This window comes from Pseudonaja textilis, chromosome 2 (genome assembly GCF_049901715.1).
Source record: "Pseudonaja textilis isolate UNSWEBS1 chromosome 2, rPseTex1.2, whole genome shotgun sequence".
Classification (NCBI taxonomy): Eukaryota; Metazoa; Chordata; class Lepidosauria; order Squamata; family Elapidae; genus Pseudonaja; species Pseudonaja textilis.
In genome coordinates, this window is record NC_141991.1 from 5,371,060 (window position 1) to 5,379,388 (window position 8,329).

Consider the following 8,329-nt stretch of genomic DNA (forward strand, 5'->3'; position numbering starts at 1 on the left):
TGATGCAGTTGATATAGAGTATAAACTTGGCAACTTTTAAGATGTTTAGACTTCCAACTCCCAGAATTTCCTTGCCAGCCTAGGAAATTCTGGGAGTTGAAGTCTATACATCTTATGGTGGGCAAGTTCAAAAAGCACCTGGCATGCCATGTTTTCCCCAAAATAAGACCTGACTGGAAAATAAGCCCTAGCATGATTTTTTTTAGGATGCTTGTAATATAAGCCCTACCCCCAAAATAACCCCCAGTTAACTCAGCCAGATGGATGCATTTACGATATTTTCCTGAAAGTAAGACCTAACTGGAAATGACTTTTTAGGATGCTTGTAATATAAGCCCTGCCCCCAAAATAACCCCCAGTGAACTCAGCCAGATGGATACATTTACTATATTTCCCTGAAAATAAGACCTAACTGGAAAAAATGATTTTTTTAGGATGCTTGTAATATAAGCCCTGCCCCCAAAATAACCCCCAGTTAACTCAGCCAGATGGATGCATTTACTGTATTACCCTGAAAATAAGACCTAACCGGAAAAAAATGCCCTAATACGTCTTTTGGAGCAAAAATTAAGACCAGGTCTTATTTTAGGGAAATACAGTAGATGACTTGCTGGAGATGATGCTCGCCAATTGGTAACCAAGGAGAAAATGGGAATTTTTCAAAACTGCTTTATTATAATTCCTATTCCTCACCTTATTCCCACATTTAATTCATGTTTTGCTGCAATTTATGCAAGTTCACCATACTTTTAGTACGCTTATTATGAAGTAACTTTTCCACAACACTCCCAAGTTTCATCTACTGACTTAAGCAGGGGCCGTCCAATTTGGCAACTTTTAAGACTTGTGTCTATGGAGATTCTCCATCATCCAGGTCATGGTTGTCCCAAAGGTGCTTTCTTCAGAGGCAACTGGACTTTCTGTTTTTTTTTTCTTTTGAAGATGTTTCACTTCTCATCCAAGAAGCTTCTTCAGCTCTGACTGGAAGGAGAATAAACCCATCAGGACTAGATTCAGCAGTCCACCTGCATTTAAAAGACCCAGGCCATTCTTTTGAAGACAACAAAGTCCACATTCTGGACAAAGAGGACTGCTTGTTTGAAAGAGGTCAGAGTCCATCTTTGCCAAAATTGAACAGTCCTTTCCCAACAGAGGTGGGGCATAATCTATTTCCAGTCTACAACACAGTCCTTTCAGCCGTTCCAAGAAGGCTCCACAGCCATTTGCTCTATTCAGGTGACCATGATGACACAGATAAACCTCCAGGTGGCCTTATCGACTCGCTAAAAGAATACAAATGACCAGCTATCTGCAAGAAACATAAACCCATCCCCCACCATCCAAACAGCTTCTTGGAAGCTTCTTGGATGAGAAGCGAAAGGTCTTCAAAGAAAAACAAGAAAGTCCAGCTTCCTCTGAGGAGGGGTGAGGGAAGCACCTTTAAGACTTGTGGACTTCAATTCCCAGAATTCCCATGGCAGGCTGAGGAATTCTGGGAGTTGAAGTCCATAAGTCTTAAAGTGGCCATGTTTGGAGGTCCCCCCGGTGTAAAGGTTAACTAGGCCCCAGACCACAAGCTGTCAAGCAATCTTCAAAACCCTCAAAAGTTCTGCCCATCGAGTTCAGAACTGAGAAAAAATTCAGACGGCTGTTTCTCCATCTTTGTGGATCGTCTGATGTTTATGCAGGATCGAACTCCGGCTGAAACTCTTCCCGCACTCAGAGCAGCAATACGGTTTCTCCCCCGTGTGGCTCCTACGATGCGAGATCAAGTGATCACTCCGACGAAATCCCTTCCCACACTCGGAGCACTTATAGATTTTCTCCTCAGAGTGGATTCTCTGGTGTAAAATTAAGTGCGGGCTCTGGCTGAAACACTTCCCGCATTCAAGACACCCGTAGGGTTTCTCTCCCGTGTGGATTCGCCGATGCAGAGTCAAATGAGTGCTTTGATTGAAGCACTTCCCGCACTCGGTGCACCGGTACGGCTTCTCTCCAGTGTGGATCCTCTGGTGGGAAGTCAGGTGGGTGCTTTGCCTGAAACTCTGCCCACACTCCGGACATCGGTACGGCCTCTCGCCCGTGTGGATGGCGCGATGTACGGTCAGCTTCCGACTGTGGCTAAAACTCTTCCCGCACTCCGGACAGGCGTAAGGTTTTTCTCCCGTGTGGGTGACCTTGTGCAAGATGAAATAGGTGCTCTGGCTAAAAGTTTTCCCACACTCCAAACATTTGTAGCGCCTCTCTCCGGTGTGCATCCTTTGGTGTTGGGACAGGTGGCCGCTCTGCCGGAAGCCCTTGCCGCACTCCCAGCATTGATAGGGCCGTCTCTCCGTGTGGATTCTCTGGTGGACTTTGAGGCGGGATTTGGAACAAAAACTCTTCCCGCACGTGTGGCGTTCGTTCTGTCTCCTCTTCCCTGCTGTTTGTGACTCGGCTGGGATCACCTGGCCGGCATCTTTGCTGGCGATGGAGACATCTCTCTGCTTTTTGGCTGCCGCCATTTTGCTTTCCCGCTGTCTTTCTGAGTCATCCAGAATCCTTGGGGGTATTTCTGCCTCTTTGGGCCAAACTTCCAGAGAGATCCCACCTGCTTCCATATATTTTTCTCTCCCTCACGGTCCTCCTGAGGAAGGAGGGGGAAGACCCAATTAATCATTCAAGACAAAGGTAGATTTAGGTGACTATTCTCAAGCACTAGGCCTGTGTTTTTCAACCTTAGCAACTTTTAAGATATGCGGACTTTAACTCCCAGAATTCCTCAGCCACATGCTGTCTGGCATGATTCTGAATTTGTCCAGATCAGTAGTTGGAATCTGCCAGTGGTGGTATGCTACCGGTTCAGCCCGGTTCAGACAAACTGGTCATTCAAAAAAACAAATTAGCGTTACTTAGGTGAGCCTGTGGACACAGATAAACCTTCAAGTGTTTCAACCACCCTTGAAAAGGATGCAAATGATCAATTTGCAAGGAATATAAATCCTTCCATTTCCACACCATCCAGTCAGAGCTGAAGAAGCTTCTCGGATGAGAAGCGAAACGTCTTCAAGGAAAAACCGAGAAAGACCAGTTGCCTCTTGGGGAAGCACTTTGGACAGCCACGACTTGGATGACTTAGAATTTCTGCATTGAATCTCTGGATGGCTTTGCTGATCTGCAGGCTGTGGCTTTGCAGGCCAGCTATCTCGCAACCCCTCCCGGCCGCCAATCAGATCCACCCTGTCTCATCTCCAACTTCTCCCAGGGAAAAAAAAACCCACATTTTGTGACTTGACTGTGCTTTTATCTCAAAATCTGGAGAACGTTCCCAGTTGCAGCCTGGAACAAAAGCCCGACCCTTTTAAGAAAAGCCAGACCTGGATGGGGATGCAGTTTTATTGTTGAGTTGCAGATCTTAATTTTGAAGAGCAAGGTCAGCACACTTCTCTGGCAAGCCTCTTGGGAGCTGCCTGCAGTTTTCCTCCCCCTAAATCTTCAGCCACCCCCCCACACACCCAAATTCCCAGATTTTTCCTCACTCCCCACCCAAGAAAAGAAAGCACAGGAAGTGACTTCATAGATGACTGAACCCTCGTTTCCCCCCCCCTTTTTTTTAACAGCTTCTCTAGGCAGACGGACTTGCAGGATTTAACCCTTACTTCTAATTTCCAGAGGAAGAAATAAAGAGGACGGAAAAAAAAAGGAAAAGGCCTCTGCAGTTAATATTTGGAAGAGACACCGGAATTTGCAGGCAGCAAAAAAACCATGTGGTATTTTCCCTCCTTTCCAAGTTATGTCATTGCAGAGTTATGTCTGCAAGATGGATGTTCTGAGTTCATACAACATTTGATTTGGTCTTCGTTTCTTTTTTGGTTTTATTAAATTCTATTCTTATTCTATTCTAATTTTATTCTAATTCTATTCTTATTCTTATTCTATTTTAATTCTAATTTTATTCTAATTCTATTCTAACTCTATTTAATTCTAATTCAATTCTATTATAATTCTATTCTTAATATTCTAATTCTATTCTTATTCTATTCTAATTCTATTCTATTCTATTTTATTTCTATTCTTATTCTAATTCTATTCTTATTCTAATTCTATTATTCTTATTCTAATTCTATTCTTATTCTAATTCTATTCTAATTCTGTTCTATTCTAATTTTAATTCTAATTCTGTTCTATTCTAATTCTATTCTTATTCTAATTCTATTCTTATTCTAATTCTAATTTTATTCTAATTCTATTCTAATTATTCTATCCTTATTATTCTAATTCTATTCTTATTCTAATTCTATTCTAATTCTATTCTAATTTTAATTCTATTCTAATTCTATTCTAAATTCTTATTCTAATTCTATTCACTGTAGTAAATCGAGGACTACTGGTATGTCATAATAAAATGGAACTATAACTAAGAACAATGTATGTCTGTCTCACTCATGGGCTGGGAATGAGAGGAAGGCACAGAAGAAAAAGAGGTTGATAGATCACCTATACTCTTGTAGGAGTCATCCATAGATCAAATAATGACAATGCTCCAGCTGTTCATTTTATTTATGTGGATCTGGTGGTAAATCTGTGTACAATTGTTTCCATGTAAGTAGGAAATGCTCAACTTTGCGCAGAAAAGGACAGGTGGACTGTGGGAAAAGTGCCCCTTAGTTCCCTCCCCTTGACAGTAAATTTGATTAAAAGGAGTTGGATAGGAATTAAATATGAAACTGGCAGAGACTCAGAATATGGAAGTTTCTCAGCTTTCCTTGAACTGGTTTTTTATCAGAATCCACATTCTTGCTTCTTCTTCAACCCCCAAAGCAATTAATCCAGGCTGTGCAGGAACACAAGGCTGCGCCACCCACACGGCCCGGGGAAAGCCTCCCCACCCACTCACTCCTTACCTGGCAAACTTGCCTGCTAAGTTACTATTTTTCCTTTTTTTCCCCACGACCATCAACTGTTCTGCTGTGCCGGGAGATTTAGATTAGCTAAAAAGCAGGAAATCATTGGATTTCTTGCTTTCTAGCCAATCTTTAGATCTTCGGCTCTGCTTTTAAGCAGAGCCAAACCTTCCTTAGGACTGAAGCTTCTATTATTCAGTGCAGACTCAGGTAGCCAATGGCAGAAAGATAGATCTCTGAGTGAATCTGTGATGCTGTGAGCAACTCAATCTGCCTGCCTGCTTTGCCTGATTTTCGGTAAAAGTTGCTCTTTTTTTATAAAAAATTCAATATTTACATAAATATTTATAATATTTACATACAAACCATGCCCACCAAGCCACACCCATAAATTAGGCCACACCCACAACTGGTTATTAAGAAATTTGAATCCCACCCCTGCCTGTGTGTGTGTGTGTGAGAGAGAGAGGGAGAGGGAGAGGTTAGATCAGATCTCTCTCTCTCCCAACAACATCAGCAAGCCACCATCAGTCAAAATTCATATTAGTGGTCCACGGGATTTAAAATTATGTGTTTGGTGGGCCCTGAGGCCCAAATGGTTGGCGACCGCTGGCTTAGATAACAGGAAAAAGCAACAAACATTATTTGGGTGGCCAATCTAATTTCTTAGCTAGCCTTCTATAATATGGATTCTTGCTTTAGCTCTGTGTGGAACCAAATACCGTCCGATACTTGTCCTCAAGATTCAGATGCAACTTTTGGCAAACCGATCCTCCCACCAGAGATTTGTCCTTGTTGCCTCACCAAGTTCTTGCAACACCCATTTTGTGATTCGAGTAGCACAATGATCTTGGACTCTCCCAGTGTTTGAGCCGGGATTGGCTATTTTCACAGTCCACCTTTCAATCAGTGTTTTCAAATTATGGAAAATCATCATTATTCCGTTTGGATGAGGGATTCTGGGAGTCGAAGTCCACAAGTCTTAAAGTTGTCAAGATTGGAGACCCCTAAATCAGGTCATGGGTGTCCCAAAGGTGCTTTTTCAAGAGGCCACTGGACTTCCTTTGTTTTTCTTTGAAGTCATTTCGCTTCTCATCCAAGAAGCTTCTTATTTTTAAAATAAATTTTATTAAATATACAAAAAAGAGACATTTAAAAACAACAATGAACGTGGTACATACATCCTGACACACTTGATTGTCTTACATCATTAAATAATAAATACAGAATGTAATACAAATTTACATATATAAATAAGCTTTAGTCATTTTTGGTATTCTTGTTCCTTCCTTTTTTCAACCGGTCTTATTTTTTAATTCTTGAGTTAATTTATGCATTTTGGCCCACATCCAAATTTTCCTAATTATTTCCATCTCATCTGATGTTTCATTACCTTTCCATCTTTGGGCATAAGCTAATCTTGCAGCTGTGGTGATATGGATTATTAAGTATTGTTAGGAATGTAAGTCACCTAACAGCTATTTGGGTTGGAAATATATAAACCAGGATAGACATTTTAGTACTATGTCTTTAAGAGATTGCAAAAACTGCAATTGGGTGTGGTTTCTCAAACGGCCATAAGATGGAGCCAGAAACCTAGGTTGTGTTAGTCTCTTTAAGTCTTAGTCTTAGTCTCAGAAGAGAAGAGTGTCTGAGTGAGTATCTCTGTTTCCTTCTGTTGGAGAGTTTTGCCGTACCTCATAATTGACTGGTATTCCTGGATTTGATGTAAGTCTGATACTGAACTGTTTTTGACACTGGACTTTGATATTGTAATTATCCCTGGACTGAAACCTGATTGATTTACCTGAGAATGACTTTGCACTGCTTATTTTGAACTTTGCTTAAACCTTTCTGGAAGTATATACCTACATTTACTGTACAGTGTATCTGTGTGCTGTGTGTGTATTATTCAAACACTTCTCTCAAATACATCTCCCTGTATGCGCTCATTCTCCTAACGGGGAATTACCTCAACAAGTATATTACATCTTTATTAAATTTTCCCACATTAATTCCCAATAGAAAATCCTAATCCTAATCCTGACTGGATGGTGGAGAATCAAAGGATTTATGACCAGGTGCCTGCAAGGAATATAAATCCTTCCATTTCCCCACCCTCCAATCCAGTCAGAGCTGAAGAAGCTTCTTGGATAAGAAGAGAAACATCTTCAAAAGAAAAACCAGAATATCCAGTGGCCTCTTTTTTTAAAAAAAAGCATATTTGGGAGAACAAATTGAATGTTGAGTAATGTTTAACGGTATAACAGAGTTGGAAGAGACCTTGGAGGTCTTCTAGTCCAACTGCCTGCTCAGGCAGGAAGGAAACCCTATATACCATTTCAAATGGTGGAACAAGGAGTGATAGAAGTGATAGATCGCAACAGAATACCCTACAGCACCAGACTTGAGATTCTAGGCTTAGACAACCTTGAACTACGCTGGCTAAGATTGGACTTAAGCATAGTATATAAAATCATATGTCACAATGTCTTACCAGTTAATGAATTGTAGGAAGTTATCACCCACCCCTCTCCTAGAAAAATGAAATATCCTGGGAAATATTAAAAAGGCAGAATATGTCCTCTAAAAAGAGTAGAAACTCAAAAGCAGAAACTCACCTCAGAAGTAGGTCACCCCCACCTTTGTTAATGGGGGGGGGCATTAAGGCCTGGGCCAAAATACTTTACATAACGAAGATCTCCAGGTAAAGCTATAGCAATTGCTCAAAACTCCTTTCAGTGCATCATCACCCAGCAAGGCTCAACCAAGCCTGGAGCTCAGGACAGCCGACAGAGTTGCCCCGCATGGCCTTCTGGAAGTCTGACAACCAATCAGAATACAGGCTCCAATTCAAATCCCAACAAAGATTATAAAACCCAGGCACTCTCAGCATATCATCCCTTCCTTCACCTTGGAGCATGTGATCATCCTTCTTTGGAGCTTCAAGCCACATGGTCCTGCCGTCCACCATTAAACCACCTTCCAAACAGCCTCCATGTTTCCAAACAGCCTCCATGTTTTCCCCACTTGGAACTGAACCCAGAAGGATTTTGCTTCTTACAGAATATTAACATTAATACTAACAGAGACTGTGTGGAAAGAGTTCATAGTTTTAAATTTCTAGGAACTCATATTTCTGACAACCTTACTATAACCACTGCAAAGAAGGCCCAACAGCGCCTGCATTTTCTGAGGCTGCTGAAAAAGAGTGGTCTGGGTGAGAAGTCGCTAGTTACTTTTTATCATCGAGAGCATTTTGGCATACTGTGTAACTGTGTGGCATGCTGGATGCTCTGTAGTGGATAAGAAGATGCTCCAGAGAGTTATAAACACAGCACAAAAAATCATCGGTTGCTCTCTTTCTTTTTTGGAAGAGATTGCAAAGACCAGACTCCTCTCTAGAGCACTAAAAATCTCCACAGACCGTTCTCATCCTGGTCATT

At 41.5% G+C, this 8,329-nt stretch overlaps 1 protein-coding gene across 1 annotated transcript; it reads right to left on the reverse strand.

The window, feature by feature from the left end:
- Positions 1-447: 447 nt before the first annotated feature.
- Positions 448-3,532, reverse strand: LOC113450225 (uncharacterized). Its single transcript, XM_026721396.2, has 2 exons — positions 3,357-3,532; positions 448-2,626 (listed from the first exon to the last, which is right to left on the reverse strand). The coding sequence occupies exon 2, from the start codon at positions 2,598-2,600 to the stop codon at positions 1,641-1,643; it is 960 nt and encodes a 319-aa protein (XP_026577181.1). The 5' UTR covers positions 2,601-2,626; positions 3,357-3,532; the 3' UTR covers positions 448-1,640.
- Between the last annotated feature and the right edge of the window lie 4,797 nt (positions 3,533-8,329).

What these genes read in the sequence shown, in the direction of transcription:
- LOC113450225 (XM_026721396.2), bottom strand. Translation starts at nt 2,600, where the DNA reads ATGGAAGCAGGTGGGATCTCTCTGGAAGTTTGGCCCAAAGAGGCAGAA.